Source organism: Lactuca sativa, chromosome 6 (assembly GCF_002870075.4).
Source record: "Lactuca sativa cultivar Salinas chromosome 6, Lsat_Salinas_v11, whole genome shotgun sequence".
In the NCBI taxonomy this organism is placed as follows: Eukaryota; Viridiplantae; Streptophyta; class Magnoliopsida; order Asterales; family Asteraceae; genus Lactuca; species Lactuca sativa.
Window position 1 is genome coordinate 3,842,752 of NC_056628.2, and position 25,624 is coordinate 3,868,375.

Here is a 25,624-nt window from a genome sequence, read left to right on the forward strand (position 1 = left end):
ACCGGTTTTTAGAAAAACTCGGTTGAACCGTTCAAAATAAACCGGTTAAACCAAATAAAAACACATGGAAAAGAACCATTTGCATAATAAATTTTGATGATTTTTTTTTTCAAATCTATTTAGTTTCTCTAAATAAAACATATGGTAAATGTTATAAAGTTTTTTGATGTGTTTTTATTCATCTAAAATCATATTTTGTTTCGATATTATATTTTTTTTATGTATATAGATTGACGTAAAACATTAAAATTTATGGTTATGTGTTACTTTAATGTATTTGGATTAATCTACAACTTATTTTTATGTGTATTTTTAATGTTTGAACTTGTAAATGTCAAATTCATAATTTATATATGTATGTATATGTAGGAAAATAAAAAAAAAATATGAAAATTATAGAAGAGAAATTAAATATCTTCCTACTTTTTGTTCTTAAATATACTCCTACTCAATGAAATTGTGACATTTGTAACATTTAATGTTCATTTAATGAGATTTTATGATATTTTAGGATACTAATATGACACATGTCATCATTTAAATAGGTAGGAGGATTGGTAGGATCAAAAGGTAGGAGAATATTTAATTTCTCATTATAGAAACGGTTGACCCGACGCCATATTGATTTAACCAATGTTGTAAAAATCTCGATTAGGTCCCGATTAATCTCCGATTAATCCCTAGGCGCTACTCGACCGATTAGAGGGCGCCTAGCGATTAATCCTTACATACACAGATGAGTGAAACAATAGAGACCAATGAAATTTTAACACTTTGAAGAAATTATATCTCAATAGAAACCTTTTGAGGTACTATTAGTGTTGTATTTATCATATCAACCTATTTTGTTATGATATCAGTGGTATTTACGAACTTTTATATGATATTAGTCATATTTAATTTTTTAAAATCTAACAAATTAACAATTAATGGTCCCGGATTAATCCCCTGAATAATCTCCGCCTAGCCGATTAATCCCTTAACCCCAGTCCACCGACTAGCTAACGTCGAGCGATTTTTACAACCTTGGATTTAACTAAAAAAAACAAGTTTTTAAAACATTGGTGGGAATTGGGATAGGCATGGGGTGCCCAAAGGTAAGAACTAAAATCTGAACAATTGCAAACACATCCAAAATACCGGATTGTTGTGGTATAAGTATATTGCTTGCCCAATATGTTATAAATGTGTTTCCCGAAACCCAAAATCAAAGCAATATATAAAGCTTTGATTAAGAACACTCAATCACTAATTAACTCACAAAGAATGAACTCTCAAAATTAGTATTTCAGATTGCTTCGTGGAAACATCTTGGTGTATAGAAATTGTTAGGTCGAATCCAAAAAGAAAAACCGTAATGGTATGTCCTTTGCCTGTAATGGCCTTTGAAAATCCATATTGTACACAGGTTTGGCCGTAAATGGTCGAATGCTTGGGCGGATTAGTCTTCCGATGTTGGTCCGCTTTTAACTTAATTACGACAAAACCATTTAAAACCGATAAAATTAAATAAGTTGAATTTACGAAGTAGAAGACACAATTAATGCAACAGAGTCAGGTATCATCATAAATTTCGTCCTTTTTCTTATGCATGGTTCACGTTGCTAAAATCCATGCATGATGCAACAATATGACCCAAACGATAACACTTGTTATTTCTTGCATTGACACATGTAGACGTCTTGGATAAATTGTGATACGTGTAATAGACATACTAATTAATTACTACAACAGTTATAGAGTAGTTTAGCATGATTTTAGTTAATTTTAAAATTAACAGATCGATATTGTGCTTTGAATTTAAAGCTTGTATTAAATAATAATATTGTAACGACTACAGTGAATTCTTTCGAATCTTTGAGTATTGCATGGGAAAAAAATTGTAACAGATTAACACATTAACTCATTCAAATTAAGTAATTTTATTATACGGTTATATTTATGTTTTATTCGTTTGTATAAACATAAATACCAGTAGTTTTATCGTATTTTAGTTGAATGGATACTGAAACCGTTGACAATTATCAGGCTTACAGCAATAAAGATAGAGAATATAATTAAATAAATTTATAATCAGTTAATCACTCACCAAATACTTATACATTATTATATATTATATATATTATTATTATTAGAGAGGATTGTTTTAAAATAAAACCAAACACGTTTAATAATAAAATATAAAATAAAATGTAGAAAAGGGTGTCGGCCATGTGCGTATTTTGTCGGTATTATAGCATTTTTAGCATCACGTGAAACATCATGGCTCACTTGGCTATCTCAACCTCGATTTTATCGAATATTCTTCGATGAGCGGCGTTATATCCCTTCAAGCTTTTTTTTTTCAAATCTCATTATGAGGTATTTTAGTGATATGTATCATCAGGGTCGGTTCATTGTTTTTTACTATCCAGGGCGAGATAAGAATTTTTATGCCCTTATATATAAAATAACTAGAAAATCAAAAGTACAGTGAATTTTATAATCAAACAAACAATACAAACAAAACCTACAAAAATCACCTAAAACAATGTTTTCGAACATTTTTTGTAGCAAAAACAATTCATACTTTACAATTAATCAATATTTTGTAAAAATTCACTTTCAATACTTAAAATTGGTATACATTCAATTTTTCTTGAGTCATAATACTTCTTATACGATTTCAAGAGCTTCAATTTTGAAAAACTTCTTTCCGGAGAAGCAGCCGTAACCAACACCTTCAACAATATCCTACATACAACCAAAACATTAAGAAATATATTCATTCTTCTTGTATACTCCATTGTTTGAATAGATTTATAATGTTTTTCACTTTTCACTTTTGTATGCTTCATATAACAACATTTTATTAAAACTTGTAACTCTATCAATAAATCATTTCCATCAATATCACATTCACTATTTGTCAAATTGGACTCAAGATTTAAATAATATTTTTTAATTCATCATCAAATAAAGAAACTAATTTGGAACCATTAAATAAAAAACCAAATATAGATTCAAAATCATTTTTTTCAAAATAATTAGAAATATCAACCGAATCATTGGAAGTACTTGGTGGAATATTAAAGTTATCAACCAGATTATTTTCACTAATATTTTGATTTCTAACAACAAATTTATTCAAAGACCCTCTTAAATGATTAGCCTCTTCTTGTTCATTTTTTTTTCTATTTTGAGCATGTAATGGTTGTTTTCTGGAAAAATATTTAAAACTCAACAAATCTAGTTATAAACACTAAACAAACAAAGATATAACCTGAACAAGAAGTCAAGTACACAAGGCAGTAGATTTTGAGCAAACCATGATGTCAACTTTCAATACAAAGCAGCCTTCTAATTAACATTACAGAAACAAAAAAAACAAAAACAAAAAAATTAGAAAGGACCAATGGAACTTGAGTAATTTGTAAGCAAGTCTGAAATTTACCTGAAGTAAACAACAAATAGAGGATAAAGATTAAAGGAAATAGATTTCGAACTTAATCAGAAGCAAAACCCAAGCTCAAACAAAGGTGAAAATTCCTTTTCACTGAAAAATCGAAATCAGAAACAGCAACTAATGTTAAATCATAATAAAAAAAATCGAAATTAATCAAATACAATGAAACACATAAATCATAATCAGATAGTGAAATCGAAATCAGAAGAAAGGAAGTAGAGAACTAGATAAGTCACCCAAATCAGAAGAAGACAAAATCGAATCCAACAGTTCTTTTTCATCCAACTTTCAGATATGTGATATGCCTCCTTATCCTGTATTCAAACTAATCACTTAATCAGATAATGAACAAATGATGATTGATTTCAGGAAGTTTAGAAATAAATAAGAAACAAATGATGGAAAAACGAACTCACCGATTTACAGACTCAATCTCCCAAATCAATTGAACAGTTGAACTTTTGAGACACTTTCTTCCGTTTTCCTCTTGCTTCAGGGCAGAAAAAAAAGAACCCAATCAAGCACAGCGAATCGCTGATCGAACTCCGAGCGAGAAGTTTGAAAAAAAAGTCGATTGAATCAAACCCAATCAAGCAGGCTAGTAGCATTAGTTGATTTACAGCAATTGAGAATAAGATAGGGTTAAAAATCGGACCAAGAGAAATAGATAGTTCAGCGATTTGGCAGCCTCGAAACACAACAATACGATTTTCAGTCGTTACCGATTTGACGATTGAAGTTCTCAAGATATTTGGCGCTCAATCATATCTTCCGCCTTCAGCATCCAGACGCGTTTCTTCTTGGACTGGAGTACCTGGACTTCACTTTTGGGCTAAAATATATATACATATAGTACATCTTATTGGACAAATTAATATTATGCCCCCTTTTATTTGATGCCCTGGGCTTAAGCCCAACTCGCCCATGTATTGGGCCGGGCATATATATATATATATATATATATATATATATATATATATATATATATATATATATATATATATATATATATATATATATGAAATATGAATATATATGTGATTTGTACATATCATTTTTTTTCTTGTTAGAATATTATAACAAGGTTATCTTATTAAATGGGTTTATTTTATAAAAAAAGAAATGAAAGATGTTTGAAATGACTAAATAACTCATAAGCAATTTTAATGCCCGAATTAAACAAACGAAACATTCAAATAAAACAATGCCAAGTACTATATCTTCTCGAACTGCACCTTATAATGCCTTGGTGATATTTAACAGTTGTATCTTATAAATTTTAAATATTATTTAAAAAATGTTAATAATGCATAATATATATATATATATATATATATATATATATATATATATATATATATGGTTAAGTTATATTGTCTAACTATCTATTGTGTGCATGTAGGATTGATTCTGGACCAATCATTTTAGTTATTTTAAGAAAGTAATTAATATATATTAGATGTTAAATATATAATGAGCATTAATTAGAACTTCAGTATTTAATATGCATTAATTACTTTCTTAAAATAACTAAAATGATTGGTCCAGAATCAATCCTACAAGCACACAATAGATAGTAAAAACATTCGAACCTTTCTCCCTCTCTCTCTCTCTCTCTCTCTCTCTCTCTCTCTCTGTATATATATATATATATATATATATATATATATATATATATATATATATATATATATATATATATGGGAAAAGTGAATATACTCTTAAGGGTATATAAGCTTAGGTACCCAAATCCACTATAATACGTCATTTTGTTTTATATATTCATTATAATGTTCTTAAATTTCAACTCCTAACTTGATTTACTTTCAAAATTTTCGAAATTTCACTATTATTTTCTTCTTATATCACATTTTTATGTCGAACGCCTACTAGGCTATATATATTATAGTTGAAAATGAAAATTATGTAAAAAGAAGATAAACGTAAAATTTATAAAAATCTTGAAATCAAATTAAGTTAGAAGTTGAATTAAAATAATATTGGACAATTACAATGTGTATATATGATACAAAACGACACAATATGATGAGTTTTGGTACCTAAGCTTATATATTTTTTAAGGGTATATTCACTTTTCCATATATATATATATATATATATATATATATATATATATATATATATATATATATATATATATATATATATATATATATATATATATATATATATATATTGCAATTTACAATCATATTTATTACAATTAATATTTTGTATTTTGTATATATAACTATAAGTATTATATAACTTTTTAATTTTAAAATTTGCAAAAAAAATAACAAAAATTGACATGTAGATATTATTTATTTTAAAAATATTACCAAAACTCATAAGAAATTAATGTGGCAAAATAAATCTTATAGTATTATAATATTGTGATACGCCGTCAAGTCTAGTTTAAAATGTGATAACCTTCATTCAAGTTCATACTTGCTTTTCAAAGTGGGGGTGGCGGAAAAATCACTCCAACACATTTATTTGCTTTTTGTTTCCATTCTTTTATTTTAAAATAAGAAAGAAACAAAAAACAAGTTAGTGGTCATCTTTATATAATATAAGAAAATTAAGAAATTATTTACACCAAATGGTTAAAAAATAATATTACACTTATTAATAATATTATAAAAGTCTATTGATTTTTCTAACTAATCTGAAAATAAAATAATCATATTAAACATTAAAAAGGAATAAAAATAACAAAATATAATTTCTACAAAAATACATATTATCATTAATATTTGAGAAATTAAACTTGAAACGTTGTGTATAAGTGAGAGAAGAGGGTCTTGAAATCTAATCCAGGAAGAAGGGTGTTCTTCTTTCTCCCCTTTGGATTTCTTGCCTTCAACTCACTGCTTTGGTTTGTAACAATCTTCATCATTCTTCAATTTAGTTTATTTCATGATCTTCTTATAAGTCCTTTTGTGTTTTGGAAATAGAAAACTAGAAGAAGAATTGTAATCCATGGAACAAGAACAGCTTGGGACTTCTTCGACTTCAATGAGATCAATTGATGATAAGAATGAAAGGAAAATCAAACAATCAGCAGACTCAAGATTCCCATTAACGTTTCTCGAAATGGCCGGTGCATCCGGCGTCGTTTTGTGCTTCGTCGTTGGTCTCGCTGGAGTTTACCTAACATTGCCGGATTCCGATTACAGCTTCCTCAAGCTTCCAAGAACCATCGAAGATCTTCATATTCTCCGGTATTCGATTTCCCACATACCCTTTACTTAATCACCATTAAAACCTGGATCTACTGTATTATTCATAATGGGGTTCACCCAAGATTTAATATTTTTCCTTAAACTTACGACGTTACTAGTTTGTTATGAATCGCAATCTTGTTACTTGTATTCTGAAAAAAGTGCTAGTTGTAGCGCGCATTTGACTAAAAACATGGAAAGTTCACCTGTAAACATTTCTGAAATTGATCGATCTCTTGTCATATTTGGGGGTTTCAAAAATGGGTGTTCAATTGTCAATTAGATCAAAGTTCTTCACTTGAAAACACCTTATATCTGCAAATCCATGGCGATTTGATCACAATTCTAGTGTGTGTTTGTTTCTGAAAGTACATTCCCTTTTCATGATAGGGAGCATCTCGAGAGCTACACAAGCGACTACACAATGCAAGTCCTTGTTGGATATTGCACAGTCTACATCTTCATGCAAACATTCATGATTCCAGGAACTGTGTTCATGTCATTACTTGCAGGATCCCTTTTCGGTGTCTTAAAAGGTGTAGCTTTAGTTGTCTTTGCTGCAACTGCCGGTGCTTCTTCTTGCTACTTTCTATCAAAATTAATCGGGCGACCCTTAATCTCATCTCTCTGGCCTGATAAACTTGTTTTCTTCCAAAACCAGGTGAGGACAAAATAGTCATTTCTAAGTTCTCAACTCCAACTCTCGATGTTATCATCTTATATGATAATGATGCTCTGCTTTCCATATATACTCAGGTGGCAAAAAGACGAAGTGGGCTTCTGAATTACATGCTTTTCTTAAGGGTGACACCAACTTTGCCAAATACGTTTATTAATGTCGCGTCACCAATTGTTGATGTTCCATATCATATATTCTTCTTGGCAACTTCACTCGGCCTCATTCCAGCAGCTTATGTAACTGTTCGGGTAAATTTTTCTTTTCTTTCTTTAATTGTCTTAAACTTTGTAAGATTTGTTTTATGAGTGTGAGTTGTAATTTGTAAATGTGTTTTTTTTTATATATATATATTAATAGGCTGGAATTGCTCTTGGTGAATTGAGGTCGATTGGGGACTTGTATGACATGCATTCTATAGGGACTTTGTTTCTGATAGGGCTTGTTTCCATTACACCTACACTGATAAGCAACAAGAACAAAGCATAGTGTTTCCTTGTGGTGTCGTACAGATCTAGCATCAAATTGGAACCCGGTTCATGTTTAAAAGACTTGTGTTTTGTGTAGTGATGTTGAAGATAAACTTTGCAATGCAGTTTAGTTTTTTTTATTAGCAATTGTCTGGATAATTACGTGTTTAAATCTTCTGCTATTGGAAACTTTTAACTTTTAATCGTGGATGCAAAACATTGTGACAATCTTTTTCTACACATTCATAGGATCATAACGCATACATAGAAAGAGTATAGAGGTATGTTTCCTATTATATTATATCGGCTATTCTTATTATTATTATCAACAAGTGGTATCCAATTAGCATTTCAGAGTTTCTTGATTTTAGTAGCATCTCTCGTATTTGGGTTCTTCATTAAAATAGCAACTATGATATTTGAATTCCTTTGTTAGATAGGACTACTACAAAATTTCTTTTATGGGACGTAAATATGAAAGACATTTTTCATTAAATGTGATCAAAATAGTTTTGTTCGGTTTTGAGAAAATGCCGGTGGTCTATTGAACAAAAGTAAATGAAGGATTTGAAAGCATGCTATCAAATTCTTTGCATTTATGTAACGAGATTTTGCAAGACGTTTTGAATATAACGCAATAATTATTATATGTTGTATCTAAATGGATATTTATATTTTCATCGTCGTTTTATTGAAAGTGGTCCCGATTATGATAATGACTTGAAGTTGAGATTTTTATGGATTCGGAAACATGGATGTCCAAATATGATGGGGATGGATTTGGGTTGATTTTTTTTTTTTTTTTTTTTTTATGTAATTGGCCATTATTTTATTCAAAATTTCAGGATATTTTCTTATATAGTTGTGATTCTTAGATGAGGCGTATGCATCTTTAGGCATTAATGTAAGTGGCAAATGTAATGATAGGGCTTCGAGGATTTTTTGAGAATTCGGATCGTATTTCAATGGCAAAAGAAATTTTCGCGACCATGGTAAGATTAATGGACATTCTATTAACGAGTGAGCATGGGTAAGTAACGCTTGAAATTGGGCCAAGACGTGAACATGGTGACAACTAAACCAAAGTAATTCACTGGAACCTTCAAAAACACTTTTTTTGTTTTCTTTCTCGAAACGTCTAGTGCGGTGGTACGTGTATATTTTTGTCTTTATACAGCTACAGGGATATAATCTCATTAGGATGATGTAAGAAGGGATAGATATCTTTGGTTATTCCTTTACCTAGGGTAAAGCGATTATGTTCATGGATGACCTTCAGCATTGTAATGGGAATTTGTAATAGGTCATATAAGACGATGAGTTAGCATATGCAAGTTGTAGAATAATATATAGAAAAAACATTAACAAAAGAAAATACATATAGTGATCAGGTGGGTAAAAAGGGAACGTTGCCGAGTAAAATGGGAGGAGAAGCAAGAAAGAGCATTCTAAATGAAAAAGAAGAAGAAAACAAGGGGAATGTATACAAAAAGATCCAATAGTGTGCCTCCACACCTTCCTATATGAGGTTATGTCTTTGGAAGCGTCGGCTTCTTTCTGACGAATCTCACGGTATCTTCTTACTTCCTTCTTTGGTGTCCTCTCTTTGTTGTCCCATGCATTATGATCAACTCCACATTTCTAACCATCTTCCTTAGTAGCTTTGGACATGTCCAGAAGTGTTTCTTCTCTCAACGTTTTTGATGATTGGTATCCCTCCCAACGTATTTCTAATTGTCACATTTGAATTCTTATCAAAAAAATGTTGCGCATGTACCTCAACATCCTTATTTATGCTATTTACATATTCTTTACATGCTCCTTCTCAGACAACATTTAGATCCATAGATCATACTCGGACTAACTTCAACCTTGAAAATATTAACTTTCATTTTAACTGAGATCCTCTTATCACACAAGACTTGTATGGTCCATTTCCATTTTAACCAGCCCGCCTTTATGTGGTGGGTAACACCAACCTCCACTCCCTCTCCTTTACATATCAACTCCCTCATGTATTTGAAATTCTCATTTGAATATAGAACTTGATCCCTAATACATACATATACTCTATCTTTCCTCTCCATATTGAATTGCACCACAAGTACACTATCTAAATACACTATCTGAGCAGTGTTGATTAGTAACATCTTCCCTTCCAATGTTATTCTCATAATATCCAACCTAGCATTCGACTCAGTCCCACCAATGACCAATATAATATCATTTACAAAAAGCATACACCAAGGCACAATATCATTGGACATCTCGTCCAAGATCTGAGCAAAGATATACAGGCTGATGAAACCCAATTTTCATCATGAAATACTATATGACACTTATTAGGGTCTAGAAACAAGTTGTAGACCAACAATACATGTCATGAACCGGTAGTTTCCAAGGTCCTCTAATTTTCTCCCTAGATATGTTATCATAGGCATTATTCAATTTTATTAACACCATTTCGATATCCTTAATATTTTTCTTATATTTCTCTATTAGCCATATAAGGAGGTGGATCGTCTTAGTCATTAACCTTGTTGGTATGAAACTAAATTGTTTTTCTAAAACGATCATAATGAGGTTTACATTGGCCTCTAGAACTCTCTCGTATAGATTTCATGGTATGCTTAAGTAACTTAATACCTTTATAGTTTTACAGCTTTGGACATCTCATTTTGTTCCTATATATCGACATCATAGTGCTAAATCTATGCTCCCCGGTGATCTTGGTTATGTCTAATATGATGTTAAAAAGGTTCGTCACCACCTAACCATTTCTTCCCTAATTCATTGCCATGTATTAATAGTATTTAGATATGTCCATATGGATTTGTTTCTCCATATCCTCTTTATATCCATGTTCACTTCCATACTACTAATCATCTTCCACGAACCCTTATTGAGAATTTAGTTATTCCCTACAAATCCCTTAACATTCATATCCATGACCCTCATGGTCAGAGTTCCCTCATTAAATAAATAATAAAAATAGATAACATACTTCCTCCTAGTCTCTTCGTCATCTACTAAAATTTGGTCGTTGTTGTCCTTAATATACCTAGCATTATCTATGTCACTTTGTCTTTTATCTTTGGCTTTTTCTAGCTTGTAGATTCCATTCTCCCCTAATTGGTATGTAAATTCCTATACATCTCCCCATATGTCATGACCTTGATTATAGTCATTATTACTTCGTTTGGCGTTCTTTTATCTTTCTTTCACCCCGCCTTTTTCCTCTTGTTCATAACATTATAAAAACTCTTTAAAGCAAATTTATGCAAATTAAAAAATTTTGGCCTTCCATATCAACATCCCAAGTGTGTATTTGGTTGCCTTTATTATGGTTCGAATTCTACTTTTTGATAATTGTTCTTTATTTCTTGTTTGGTTGGTACAAACTACCACCTACAAGACCACCTTATTCCTAAAAGTTTCACTTATATTCACCTTCAAGTTTCTCCAAAGAATTTTCAGTTTCTATATCGTTTCCCGTTATAATGTCCTTCTCATAAGGAGATCTGCTACTAACAAAATAAGTTGTGATACGCCAGATATTAGTGTATCCTACAACAGAATGAGACGTAAGGTGTCCATGTGCCATCTAATTTTATTTAAGAAATTAGGATGAAGGTGTCCACAAAGTCTTAGGTGACTAGGGTTGTCAAAAGTAGGCATGACATTATCGATGTGATGAGAACATAAGTTACAAATTATGGTTATTATGAGTCGTTTGGCATTAATGCTCAAGATGTAGCATATTGCATGTTGTATCCCACATAGGGAGGATTTGGTAAATAAATGCATCAACAATGTCATACTCAAGCTGGGAGGCTTCAAACCAGCTAAAGGACAAGGCATTGTTTGTTAACATAGTTAACTTCATTAACAATGACATAGTTAATTCATACTCACAAACCAAGAGCTACACTTTATGAAATATTTGTTTGTTGACATAGTTAACTTCATTAACAATGACGTAGTTAATTCACATGATTCCTTACTAGGATGCTAAAGGTTGGTAAAGTAAAATATTATGTGTAAAAGCATGTAAAATAATACTTATCACTTAACAAGTATACATATGGTTGAATTACTAAAATAAAAGGATGAATATATGTAATAAAGTGAAAAGGTGTGAGCTTGAAACACAAAATGATCATATAAGGTTTAATATGGAAACAATAGTACCTAATGTTGAAGGAAGAAGAAAAAGTAATACTAATGTATAATATGATAAGGTACGAATGGTATGTATACTTATTAAAAATACACAAATAGTATAAGTACATGAAAATAAGAGTATATAAACTAATGAATTAATGCCAATTAATGCTTATATAATGATATAAAAAAATTTGTGTATAACATGATAATAACCAAAGGGCCTTCTTACGGTAAGAAGTTACTCTCTCAAATGAGAGAGTCATGGGTTCAAGTCTCACTAGAAGGCATAAGTGGTGTTTAGGATTAAATTAGGAATAGGATAGTTTTCCGTTTCAAAAAAATGATAATATAAGAATAATTCTGAATGTAAGAGTAAAAATAAAGTACAATATAAGTATTATCAAGTAATGATTCGAGGAACGATCTAAGTGTATATTATTGGTATGGTTTGTAGGTGCTCATAGATGGGGAGTTCATTCAACTCACCTCATTAGTGTCACTCAAATGATATCTTATTGTGTTGATTTTGCCAGTAAATATAAATATGTGTAATGTTAACTTATTCCCAAAAAGGGGGATAAGGAGTTGTTCCCGGGGGGGAGGTGGATGGAGGATAGGACTGTAGTCGGTACCAACAATACGTGTTATGTGATTTTGTGAAAGTATGTGTTTTGTGAAGATATAATGATGAGTATTGTGTATGATTTTCCCTTAGCCGTTGTTTATTAATCTTTTTTAGGACCCTCTAGGATAAACAAATGAAAGAATATGGCATGATTATAGACAGTGCTTGCATTCTCTAGGATTTTTGGCTATAATATCATTATGACATTAAAAATGCAACCTCGGATATGACTTTCAGATTTTGGTTTATGAAACACTTTTAGTAATTCTAATAATGTGTTTTGAAAGTTTTAACATATTGTTGTTTAGAAGTATTTGATATCAAGAATGCTATACTTTACAAGCATTTTGTTATAATTAACATTGAAAGCTATGGTTTTAAATACTCTTTTCAAAGGTATTCGCGTTTATTAATAGTTTTCCCATATAAATTGTTTTAAAAGAAAACTTTAGTTTTAACGTTATAGTGTACAGTATCAAGTTCACCCCTAAGAAAACTCACCCATGTTTAGTACAATCCAAAAGAAGTGTCTTGATGTAGTGTTTGTCACACTGATAGCGATGTTATGGAAGTTTCGAAACGAGTCGGTTTTTGGAACGGTTAAAATCAAAGAAAGTTACTATTTTTTATTACATTGAATCTTTGTCTTTATTTTGGTTCTTTCATACGAAAGTTACACTTCAAATTAATTAAGTTGGTTGACTTTATAACTCAAGTATAGGGTTGTTAATAGGGTTAACCAGATCGGGTTTCGGGTTAAACGGGTTTGGTTAGTCGGGTTTTTCTAGAAAAAAATATTCACCCGAAACCCGACCCTAGTAAGGTACGGGTTAGTCGGGTTCGGGTTAATCGGGTTTCAGGTTAATAGGGTCGGGTTAATCGGGTTAGTTGGGTTGAGATTTAAACGTAAGATGAATTTTATGTTGTGTCATTTTAATACATAATCCACATGTATAGGGACTTAAAATGTAAAGTTGGTATACGAGATGAATTTTTGGAGTTTTCTGGAGTTTTCTTTACCATATTGGTAATGTAAACGCTGAATAAAATTGGTAAAACTGTTACAACACAACGGTATTGCATTAAGAGGAGAGGAAAGTTATGTCATTTTATACATCTCTATACATAATAATTTTACTATCTGGTTTGTTTAAATAAGAAATATATATTAGTTGTAAAATCTCATGGGATCTTGAATTCATGTCCTTCAACGCAGTAAAAAAAGTTTTGGTAATAAACTCTTAATCGGGTTAAGAGTATTAAATCCGACCCTAATTACCTTATTTGGGTTCAGATTAGGTCGGGTTAATTGGGTTCGGGTTTTTTTGACACAGCTAAGTAGCGTCACTTCCTCTATGTAATTTTGTATTTCTAGCATCTTCTAGTTTTTTATAATATATTTGGTGTTTTACAAAGAAAAAAAATACAGTTCATCGTGAGGCTATCAGGTATGGTAACGCGTGGAGATGGTGCCACCTCATTTCACAACATCATTACCGAAGGGGGCGGTGTTCATGAGAGAGAGAGAGAGAGAGAGAGAGAAGGCCTGTGAAGCCAATGTCAAAAACCCCCGTGGGACCCGATACCGTACGGGACTAAATTTAAATTAAAAAAAAATAAAAAAAAATAAAAAAAAAAAAAAAAACGGGAGCGGGTGTGGGAGTGGGAGCGGGAGCGGGGACGGGGGCAATATTAAACCCCGTTTATTTTCGAGACCGGGATCGGGAGTCGGTATTTCCGTCCCGTACTCCCGGGGGGCCCCGGTTATATATTTATGCAAAAATATATATTTTTAATATAAAATAAATATACAATATAGATTTTCTAATTTTAGGTTTAGTGTAGATTTCACTTTTCCGTTTCCAATTAATGGATGTTGAAGATATAGCGAATTGATAATATATTTTTGGAAATATAATTATTTTATATTTGTAATGTTGGATTTATAGTATTTTATATTTGTAAGATTGTTGGAATTGTCGTTTTGTAATGTTGGATTTTTAATTTTTTTTTGTTTGTAAAATATTAGGTTTTAAGCTTTTAAAGTTATTAAAAATAGTTTTTTAAGCCTAAAACAAAGCAGTTTTTTAGCAAAAAAAAAATCAAATTTTAAGCCTATAAACCGGGGGAACAAGGGAACGGGGGCGGGACTAGGGCGATAGAGGTAATCGGGGGCGGGACCAGGGTCTATGTAAATGGAGGATCCGGGAGCGGGACCGAGGGCAACAACTGATTTCAGGAGCGGGGGTGGGGGCAACTATTTCCGCTCCCGTTTGGTCCCGTTGACATCCCTACCACCCACTCCACAAGACGACTAAAGAAGAATTCAACGGTGTTCACATAGTAATTAGTCCTTCCACGTAAAATTCCACTCGTGGAATCATCTCCATACCTTATAGTGCCCGGCTAACCTGACAAGAATGGGGCTCCCTTTACCGACACAATTTTTAAGTACCAAACAAGAATGGGGGCTTATATTATACACCTTGTCTCCTATGCTAGAAACCAAATGTCATTTATTTTTAGGGAAATCTGCAAAAAAAGTCCCAAAATTTTGCCCAAGTTTATGATTTAGTCCTAAATTAAATTTTACTTATGAAAAAGGACAGATTACCGGCTAATACACTCAGTTTGGCCCTAACAACCGGTAATCCTTATAAGAGCCGGTTACCCCAGCTCATTGACCTTATCACCCTCCATTAAACACCCCGTCATCAACTCCTCTGTAAAACCCCTTCTTACCCTCCATCAAAGCAAAATGGCATCTTCAAGCTCAGTGGGAAGTAGGAGCAATATCCGATCACGAAGGCAAGCATTAAGGACAACATGCTTTTGTGAAGACCCCGTTGGTAAGTGGAAATCATGGAGGCCAACAAACCCTGGCAGGAGGTTCATCGGCTGCCCTAATTTCCGGGTAAGTATCCCTTAAACCTCTTTAATTACATCTCAAATGTCTTCCAATTAGGTTTTATTTCATATATAACAGGATGAGGAAAAAGATTGCAAGTATCTTGCTTGGGTCGATCCCCCATTACCAAACAACTGGTACAGAAACTTGTTGATGGAGTTTCACAATAATGACATTCAAGTACACAATGAGTTTGCGGAAGAATTTGTGGACGAAGCTGTGGATTTTCACAACAATGGCATTCAAGAGGTTCCTGTACAAGGTGAAGGTGAAAAATGGAAGATTGGGTTTTTTTGTGTTTGTTGGTGATTGTGTGGATTATGTTGAAGTAGTTTTAAGTTGTTGTAAAACTGTTAAATGACAGTTGGATGTAAGTTGTATTTTGTTGAATGAAAAATGGTTTATTGGATACCTACTGTTTGAGCAATGTACAATGAAGGATATTTTTCAATATAACATAATTTATACATCAACAAAATGAAGGATGTTTTTCAATATAACATAATGAACAAATGAACAAAATGGATGTAAGTTATACATCAACAAAACATACCAAAATCAGCCAAAGTGTTTACAAAAGAAAGGGCATATCCCTATTAACAAATTTACCAAAAAGGGCTTCCTAACAAATTTGCCCAATCTGAAGTCCCAAAGTGTTAACAATGCAGCCATATTGTATATTGTTTACAAAAGAAAGGGCATATTAACAAATTTACCAAAAAGGGCTTCCTAACAAAGTTGCCCAAGTAGCCCATATAACTGCTTAAATCCTAACCAATCTAATCCAAATTAAGTGGTTTTTCTGGAGCCATTCATTTTCCTTTCTTGTCAATCACAATTTTCTTCAACATGTTTTTGGTGATCCTTTCAGAAGTTTTTCTTGTTCTAACTCTGACTTGAGTTCTAACCCTAACTTGAGTATCATCAACACCCTCCTCCTGTGATTCTTCAGCTCCATCTTCATCATTGTCCTCCTGTGATTCTTCAGCTCCATCTTCACCATTGTCCTCCTGTGTTTCTGGTACATCTTCACCATTGTCCTCATGTGTTTCCTTGCATTAGAAAGAATACAAGTTAGTTATGTTATTGAAAAATAAAATTAACTGTCAATGTTATAATATATACCTTTGCAGCTTGTTTGGATTGGTGAATTAAAGCATCAAATCCTCTCAGTTGTGATTGGGTGATATTAAGACACATAAGGATCTCTGCTTCACTGTATTTTGACTCTCTAAGGTAACTCAAATCACTCATTATTTGATCCAGGTCAGCCATATCAATACCATCACCTTCATCATCAATGTTAACATCAACTTCCTGTGTTTCTGATACATGGTCACTGTCAACAGTAGGTGCTGTTTGGGTGACAAATTGACTCTCAACATTAGGTGTTGTTTGGGTGAAAAATTGAGTCTCAATCCCAGGTTCTTTTTTCCCAGAACTTTCACCTTCTTCATAAACACTGGTAGACCCTCTTCCACCACTTCTACCCCCTCTTCTACCACCTCTTCCACCACCTCTTCCACCTCTTCTACCACCTCTTCCACCACCTCTCCCAAGTCTAGTGCAATTGGTCAATTCTGGATTCAACCTTGGCCTTCCTATTTTATTCTTAGGCTTTGGTGTTGGTTGGACTGAGGGATTCTTGCAAGACACTTTCTTGTGCCCCATTTGCATACAATTCTGACATTGGACAGTTCTACCCTTAGAGGAGACTTGGGAAAACCTGTCTTGATGCTCAGAGACATGTCTTTTCCTTTTCATACAAGGCCTTCCTGGCATCCTTCTTTCAATAGGTGGTAGTGGTTTGGTGTAAGGTGTTGGTTCCCACATATTACTGCCATTAACAGGAAGGATGTTAGACTCATAAGCACTTAAGAACTTGTCCTTACCAAACCATGTGCTGATGAATCTAGCTGGATCCTGTTGTGTGTAAACTATGGTTGCTTGTGCATGGACACAAGGGATCCCAGATAACTCCCAAAGTCTGCATGTACAGTACATCCCCTCTAAGTTCACTCCATATGAGTGGAAGCCATTTCTCACTTCAAAAGCATTCAAACCACTAGGATGAACATACCAAGTCCTGCAAACACATTAACAGTTTTAATTAGTGTACACATTAACAGTTTCAAACCACTAGGATGAACATAATACTTACTTGATATCAAAAGCAAACTCATCCATTTTCTTAATAGCTCCTGGACACACATTATTCACCCATTTACGTGCTTCTTGCTTCAAGTTAAATAACCTTTCCATCATATACGGTCTAATCTCCTCAAGCATGGCCAACAAAGGCTTCTTTTTGGCATCAAGTATGATGGCATTAAAACACTCTGTCATTCCATTTTCAACAGCCTCACATGCCATTCCACCTTTAAAAAATGCCCGGCACCAAGATTTAGGCTCCCTTGCCATCAAATGATCATAAGCAGCAGGATTGACTTCTTTGATCTTCTCCATATTCAATTTGAAGTCTCCTTCAACAGTTGACTTGGCAACTGTCCAAAACATATTCTTGAACTCTATACCACTGAAGACCTTTCTGAAATTTGCATACACATGTCTTGCACATTGTTTGTGCTCCACACGTGGCAATACAACCTTTACAGCTTCCAAAAGACCCTATCAATTACATTAAAAAATATCATTACTAACTACTTGATCCATGTATAAATGAAATGAAAAAAAGGAGATAATTGAAAACATTACCTTGTGTTGATCAGAAATAACACACAAATCCAAGCCTCCTTGTAATTCCAGGTCATCATGTAATAGTTCCAAGAACCATTGCCAGTTGGGCTTGTTCTCAATTTCAACTACTGCCCAAGCAATGGGATACACATGGTTATTTGCATCCCTCCCTATGGCAGTTAGCAGCTCACCTTTACATTGTCCTTTCAAAAAACTCCCATCAAGCCCTATAACTCTTCGACAACCAACTTTCCATCCTTCTTTGATAGCCTTAAAACATGTATACATTCTATGGAAAGTAGTAGTGTTATCAGGGTTTACAGTGACAGATATTTGAATTGTACTCCCTGGATTGGACCTCATCAATTCATGTCCATAATCCCAAACCTTTGCATAGTGATCACTCAACTTTCCATCTATTAAAGAAATTGCCCTACACTTTGCTCTATAACATTTTGACCATGAAACCTTGCAATGGAACCTGCTTTGAATAATAGCTTGCATTTCCTTACATTTCAGATTTGGTTTCCTAATCATCTCCTTCAGAAACTGCCTAGCTATCCATGTGGGATCCATAAGATTAGCACTACGGAAATTCCTAACACAGGTATGTTGCTCAACCATTTTTTTGATTTGGAATGTTCTTTCAGTGCTCATCCATGAGGCCCTTACCACAAAAGGACATTGAAATTTCTCAGGGTCACTTGCACATACAGCCACGAGCCTTACACTATCACATTTCTTGAACCTAATTGGATAACCCCTACTTATAGAGTAATTTGTCAAACAAAGCTTTAGTTGGTGTGGTGATTCATACCTCTCTCCAAGAACTGGCTTCATATTATTCCATTTCACCTTTGGATCATGGGTTGAGTATTGAAACTGAAATTTGTCTTCATCGTCACCCTCACTATCACTCTGCTTTTCCTGCGGTGCTTCATCTTCCGACATTCCTTCAAAATCATTTAGGTTTATCTCAGGTATGGTGCATTCGTCAAGCGCTTCGTCTGTGAGAGTATTTAGGAACTCATCTTTGCATCAACTTCTTTGTTTGTGTTTGAAAAACTCATCCAATTCCACATCAATGGTATCGAAGTCATCTACTGTCTCCATTATCACTACAAAACAAAAATTAATCAAATATTTTAAGGGAAACACGATACTGGAGGACCACGTGGATTTTCTTACCTTCAATTCTTCTCAGGTAACGTCTTGCTTTGATGGAGGGTAAGAAGGGGTTTTTTACAGAGGAGTTGATGACGGGGTGTTTAATGGAGGGTGATAAGGTCAATGAGCTAGGGTAACCGGCTCTTATAAGGATTACCGGTTGTTAGGGCCAAACTGAGTATATTAGCCGGTAATCTGTCCTTTTTCATAAGTAAAATTTAATTTATGACTAAATCATAAACTTGGGCAAAATTTTGGGACTTTTTCGCAGATTTCCCTTTATTTTTATGTCTATCAGGCCTATCAACATTACCAAAATCTCATAACAAAAATGATGTAATTAATGTAAAGGGAAGTAAAAGACCTCAACAATAACTTCTAGGAAGAAAAAACAGAATCAAACAAGAGCAAGGAAAAAACCATATCATGAAAAGAAATGATATTATCAAATTTAATTCTTTGTAACAAATTCAATTAAAACCTATAACATGCCAACACACCTATCTAAATGTCCTGGCTTTCTTCTTCTGCCCATTACTCTGTGGTGTTCGGCTTTCTGTCTTCTTGCGTTTCACACCACCACTGCCAACGCCGCCATCACCGCCATTTCTAGCTGCATTTGCCGCCGCCTTCCTAGCCAACACCGCCGGCCTCTTTTCCGATCGCACCTTCCTCTTCACCCCATTTTCACTTCTTGATTCACTCCTCACAGGCCTAGTCACTCTTGTAGCAAACTTCTTCTCCCCGCCAGATTTGGTGGCTCGTACTCCCTGATAAGAGGTGTTGCCGCCCACAACCGCCGCCGCCTTCCTGCCATATGATGATTCCGGCGGTGTTGGATTTGACTTCATGGCATGGGACAACCTCAACTCCCTGTCCCGAATCTTCAGTTTATGTTTTCTAACAACTGTATTTGCTGCTTCCTGAAATAATATACAACAAACACTTTTATGTTTGGATAATTTTATTAAATTTTTTTTGGGGGGTTATCGTGAAAAGACATGCATACCCTTGTGTTAAACAAAACATAAGCAATGCCCTTTCCCAAGCTTGTACCCGGGTCTCTCACAACACGAATTGCCTCAATGCAGTCTTTTAGATTGTTGAAACCATTAAACAACTGATACAATTCTTCATCCTGGAATAAGTAACAAAAAGATTAATTAGAAAATATATATATATATATATATATATATGTGTGTGTGTGTGTGTGTCGTTTAAACTTTTATTTATTGCAATTTTCCATTCCATGACAGCATGGGAACAAAAACACCCGTTTGGCTAAGGAATGAAAATTAACAAAAGGAAAGGAATCACGTTCCTTCAAGAATGGTTGATTCCATTTCGTCAGGCAAAATAAACAGGAATGACCAATTCCATTCCTTCCCTGATTCATAAGAGAAATGTTACCTTGACATCAAAAGGAAGGTTGCCAATAAACACAGTTCTTTTGTTGTCATAAAGTGGGGCATTTGCGTTTTCTCCCTTCAATTTCTTGCGAGGTGGACAGGCTCTATCCACATGAATATGATTTCCTCCCACCTACATATAAAAATATATCCAACATAATATATAAAATTATTTAAGTTTTTTCCAATAATTTAGTTTACTTCTTCTGTATGCTAATAATGAGCTCACTTGGGGAAAATTGAAATCAAAACAGTAAACTTACAACTGTCATGTTATGTGACAAAGAAGCTTGCGCAGATTCCTCCGTCTTAAAAACAACATATGCATTAACCCTGAATTTCACGAAGGATTTTAACTTTAATGAACAGATTCATGATTAAGTAAGGACATGGATTATAGAAGAACACAAATCAATAACAAGAAATATGTTGTTTGTTTGAATAACCTGTCAACAGCATCATTGATTTTCTTCTTGATTATAGCACCTTTTCTTGGAGTCTTGTCCTGTAAAAAAAACCAATAAACTAAATCAGATTCATATAAACTTGGGATTTAAACATGTATAAGAAAACGTACGTCTAACAAAGGAATAGACCGAATCCTAACGGATTCTATTTCTCCAAACTGGTTAAACTCTCGCATCAATGCCTTCTTCTTCACCTTCAATGGCAAATTTCCCACAAACACAGTCCTTAATAACTTTTCTTCATCATCAAATCCTTCTTTGGGAACAAGTTGATCTTCTCCCTTATCCAACTCCTTCCTCTTCCCCCCAACTTTTCCTTTAACCCCCTCATCTTCTTTCAAATCCACATCCATCGCCCCGTATTTTCTTTCTTCGTACTCTGCCTCAACCTCGCCTCTCTTCCTTTTCTTCTTCTTCTTCTTCTCCTCATCAAAGCTCGAGCTTTTTGAACCTTCTGAAACAACCCCTTTTTCCTTTTTTGATTTCTTGACATCTCCTTCGATGTCAGAATCATCTGAGTCGATGGATTCCGGCAACTTCTCTTTCCTTTTCCTCTTGCTCGGCAATGTGTTTACAGAATCGGGGATCTTGGCGTCATTCTTTTGTGGACTATCGATGTCTAGTCGAAGAACTTCTTGGAGTTTTTGAGGAATTGATTGAGATTCATTGGCGGGTTTGCTTCGGAACGGATTGGAATCCGAGAAGATTGAATCGGAGGTTGGATTATTGGGTTCTTCTAGACCGCCACCAAAAAGGGATTTGAAAATATTGCCTGATGGAGCTGAAGCTGAAGAATTAGGGATTTCAGCTTTGGATTCTTTGGACTTCTTCCCCATTTCTTCAAGAAAGAGGTAGATGGGTTGGAGCTCTCGTCTTAAACCCTAACCTTGCGGTGTCTTGTTTGGCTAGGGTAACAATATAGCAATGTGTGTTTCTTTTGTCTTACGTTTAGTGAACTATTTGTTTTCTCATTAAAATATGGAATCATATGGTTTTTTTATCAACCAATATGGTTGAATATGGTTGATAATTTATCAATTTTATCTATAAAAATTACTAATAAACTATAAAATACCTATATAAACTATATCATACCTACTATATATTTGAATCTTCATATCTAATAAAAGAATCATTTTCTTTTGCCACGTGGCATATCCTCAACTCAAAAAATTTCAAAATAACTATTAAGTATATCCTTTACCCCTCGACTCAATATCTAATGGATCCCTGGTTTTAAGGAATTTACAAATTTCAAATTTGAAACTTCAACACTTATTAAAATTCAAAGTTTAACAACTATTTTTAATCTCGATTTCCCGAATCTCGACTCCTATTTGTTGGTTCTTGATCGCCTTAGATGGTTTGAATTAAGGAGGTTATTATGGAATTTAATTTTGAAAGGTTGAATACACTTATCTCTTCCTGCTATGATTTCCTTCGAACTGTAACTTAATGGGAACGACTTGAAGCAAATGTTACCTACTCCGGTCTCCATTCCCACGATCTCTGCTCACTTTTTTATCTGTTTATTAAAATTTGGTTGCGTTTGTCTTCCTAATTTTGAAATTTTTATGTGAAGATATATTATTTGTGTAGAAAGTCTGGAAAACTCGTGATGTGGAAGTGGTTAACGGGTTTGACGTATTCTCCTATTTTCACCTCTTGTCTCTTTGGATCTTCTTCTACAACATTGGTTCTCAACAACCGTTTTATGATTGGTAAGACTGTAGTTGGCTTTGATTTTATTATTTTCTTAGATCAATGTGGATAAATGTTGGATTTTATGTTTTAGTTGTGAATGAAGAAGTGAAGTCTAAATAATTGTTTATTGATTATTTTCTTGTAAAAATAAGTTTTTATCTGATGTTTTTGTGTGTATTAAAAACGGGCTTTGATTGATGTAAGGGAGTGTAGAAAATTTTGTATGTATTTCTTTTTTAATTCCTTAAAACTACTCTTTGAAAGAATGGATATGTCATTTACCCATCTTAGAGGTTGTTTGGCAGGATTTGAATTTTTAAGCTTGAGGTCTGAATTTCTAAGAGGGGTGTACAAGCGTCCGAGGCATCAGGGCCATATTTGTGTACGCGCAGCATACCCTACAATACGCCCAGTGTATGCAGTTGCCCTCTTCTTAATCCATTTAACATTTATTTCTTCGGCTTAATGTTTCCAATTAAAGATCCAAGGCTAAAATGTCCTCAAGAGTCATAAAGTTTCCAACTTTATGACTTTACATGTCCATTACGTGCTTAAAACACAAAAACTCAACATCTTAATGCATTAATACCCCCAATAGCATGCATGGATCAAAACTAACCATCAAGACCACATTTTTATGACTTAAGACCCTTTCTAAGGTCTAAAAGGACAGCTTATTGGGTCAAGAACATGCCATGCACAAGGATCACCATATTTGAGACAAAAAGTGCCTTAAAGGATAAATGTCTAGATATATAAGATGGAGTGATCAAGTTGCAAACAATATACCTCCAGGAGGTTGCTAACAAAAAGGAAATCCTATATCCAAGATGCTTCCCAAACTCCAAGCTCTTCTCACCAATCTCTTCTTCTTCAAGAACATTTCTAAACACTCCAAAGGTCTCCAAAATGCACTCTCTCACTTAGGGTTTGCTTGGTGTCGTTTCTCACAGAGGGAGGCTAAAGACGAAATGAGATATGAGGTTATAATGAGGTTTAAATATGGAACAAACCCTAAAAATTAGGGTTTGCTATTTCGTCAAGTACGCCCCGCATACGAGGTGTACGCCTAGCGTACTAGGGCACGCCCTAACATACCCATCGTACACAACGTACGCTCAGCATACTAATCCTGATCAGAATTACCATATTGCCACTAAGGCCATACTAGCACCCTTCCTCATACTCAAGGGTCAAAAACGCAAACAATTCCCATGTTAAGGGCTAAATATGTAAAATTTAAGTTCTGGTAAGTTTTTCTTTTGCCCTTGTTGAGTTTATTTATGCATTTTAGTCTTTGAGTTGTATGTGGGGCGTACCACAAGGTACGCTTAGCGTACAAGCTGTAAAGTGAGTACACTGGGCATACCAAATGGTACGCTTAGCGGCCTCATGCGAAGGCTTGGACAGGATTTCGTATGCATATGCGGGGCATACAGCCTTGTACGCGGGGTGTACTTATGGTTTAATGAAAACCCTAATTTTCAAGTGTGGACACTATATAAACATCATTATGGGCCATGGAACCCTTATTTTCTTAGTTTCTTCTGTCCTCCTAGCCCTATACTTGAAACCCTAAGCCTCTCTCTTGCATTTTAAGCTTATAGTGTCCATTTCGATGTGCTTTGATCCATATTCAAGAAGTAGAAGCTTGATGCAATGTGGTGGATTAAGGAGGAGCTTGTGGATCTCGACCTTTTGCTTCATTTTCAACTTATTTTAGGTAAAAAGCTATGAACTTGATCAATGATGGTTTAGATTTATTTTGTTTGAGTTTTTGTCCCTCTTTGGCACATAAATGAGATCTAGTAGTTTGATACCACTCTAGGAGCTTTGAGTTGCCACTCTTGGTGTTTATGAGGTTCTAGATGCATAAAGTTTTCACCTTTAAGGTTTAGATCCATCCATGCATGAGTTTATGCCATTTTGTGACAAGTATGATGCTATATCTTGAAGTTGGGGTCTTTTAGGGTATGCAAAGTCACCAAGTCAGTGACTTTATGGCTATAGACGTCTTTTAAGGATTAGATCTGTATTTTGGACTTATGATCTTAAGCATTAAGAGCTTAAGACTGATTTTTGGCTTATTGGGAGTCATTTCGAGTATTGGGGCAAGATCTGAAGTTGTGACTTTAGATCTAGACTCCCCCTGGTCCCTATAGCTATAAAGTTATGAGATTTGGCAAGCTTGGGCCTTTCCCTTTGAGTTAACCCTTCCCTTAGTCTAGTTTTGGCATTTAGGACCACGCATGTACGTAAAGTTTTCAACTTTACGTGGAAACCATGCCTAAGAGGTTGGATATGCAATATAGAGCTTTGGGGTGGCTTAAAAACATTTGTATAAGTAATGGACTAAATGAACTCGACAAGTCGCTTAGCCGACTCGGTGGGTCGGATGAAGGTTTCCCGTATATGATTATGCATAAACTCGGCGAGTCAGTAAGAGGACTAGACGAGTCAGTTAGGGTTTTCCCCGACTTCTGGACACGCATGGACTCGACGAGTCGGTTAGGGTTTTATAACTTTCTAAGTTCTTAAGGAACTCGACGAGTTGCTAGCTGCACCCGACGAGTTGGGTCAACATGGACTGTTGACTTTGACTATGACCAAGGCTTGACCAGTTTGACTTATGGGGGTATTTTGGTGATTTGAAAATTTATGG

General features: G+C 34.1%; 4 protein-coding genes and 1 long non-coding RNA gene across 7 annotated transcripts; 1 reads left to right on the forward strand and 4 right to left on the reverse strand.

Moving 5' to 3' along the window:
• Positions 1-2,445: 2,445 nt before the first annotated feature.
• On the reverse strand, positions 2,446-4,254 carry LOC111886953 (uncharacterized). Of its 2 annotated transcripts, none has more exons than XR_002848631.2 (5): positions 3,862-4,254; positions 3,682-3,770; positions 3,434-3,535; positions 3,263-3,339; positions 2,446-2,733 (listed from the first exon to the last, which is right to left on the reverse strand). It is a non-coding gene; the product is annotated as an uncharacterized LOC111886953 (long non-coding RNA). The 2 variants fall into 2 exon arrangements; XR_006184609.2 differs by having other exon boundaries at positions 3,682-3,759; positions 3,862-4,253.
• Positions 4,255-6,171: 1,917 nt separating this feature from the next.
• On the forward strand, positions 6,172-8,021 carry LOC111886884 (uncharacterized membrane protein At4g09580). 2 transcript variants are annotated; one of them, XM_023883126.2, is made up of 5 exons: positions 6,172-6,326; positions 6,406-6,672; positions 7,063-7,333; positions 7,429-7,599; positions 7,709-8,021. In XM_023883126.2, the coding sequence occupies exons 2-5, from the start codon at positions 6,431-6,433 to the stop codon at positions 7,835-7,837; spliced, it is 813 nt and encodes a 270-aa protein (XP_023738894.1). In that variant the 5' UTR covers positions 6,172-6,326; positions 6,406-6,430; the 3' UTR covers positions 7,838-8,021. The 2 variants fall into 2 exon arrangements, with proteins under 2 accessions (XP_023738894.1, XP_042751562.1); XM_042895628.2 differs by lacking the exon at positions 6,172-6,326 and having other exon boundaries at positions 6,337-6,672.
• Positions 8,022-16,096: 8,075 nt separating this feature from the next.
• Positions 16,097-19,250, reverse strand: LOC111886926 (uncharacterized). The gene is made up of 3 exons (XM_042896015.2): positions 17,680-19,250; positions 16,644-17,604; positions 16,097-16,570 (listed from the first exon to the last, which is right to left on the reverse strand). The coding sequence occupies exons 1-3, from the start codon at positions 18,033-18,035 to the stop codon at positions 16,331-16,333; spliced, it is 1,557 nt and encodes a 518-aa protein (XP_042751949.2). The 5' UTR covers positions 18,036-19,250; the 3' UTR covers positions 16,097-16,330.
• On the reverse strand, positions 18,128-19,166 carry LOC111886910 (uncharacterized). The gene is made up of 2 exons (XM_023883147.3): positions 18,234-19,166; positions 18,128-18,133 (listed from the first exon to the last, which is right to left on the reverse strand). The coding sequence occupies exons 1-2, from the start codon at positions 19,164-19,166 to the stop codon at positions 18,128-18,130; spliced, it is 939 nt and encodes a 312-aa protein (XP_023738915.3).
• A 556-nt stretch (positions 19,251-19,806) lies between the features above and the next one.
• On the reverse strand, positions 19,807-22,186 carry LOC111886874 (nucleolar protein 12). The gene is made up of 6 exons (XM_023883114.2): positions 21,369-22,186; positions 21,238-21,296; positions 21,055-21,124; positions 20,793-20,924; positions 20,392-20,520; positions 19,807-20,305 (listed from the first exon to the last, which is right to left on the reverse strand). The coding sequence occupies exons 1-6, from the start codon at positions 22,092-22,094 to the stop codon at positions 19,883-19,885; spliced, it is 1,539 nt and encodes a 512-aa protein (XP_023738882.1). The 5' UTR covers positions 22,095-22,186; the 3' UTR covers positions 19,807-19,882.
• Between the last annotated feature and the right edge of the window lie 3,438 nt (positions 22,187-25,624).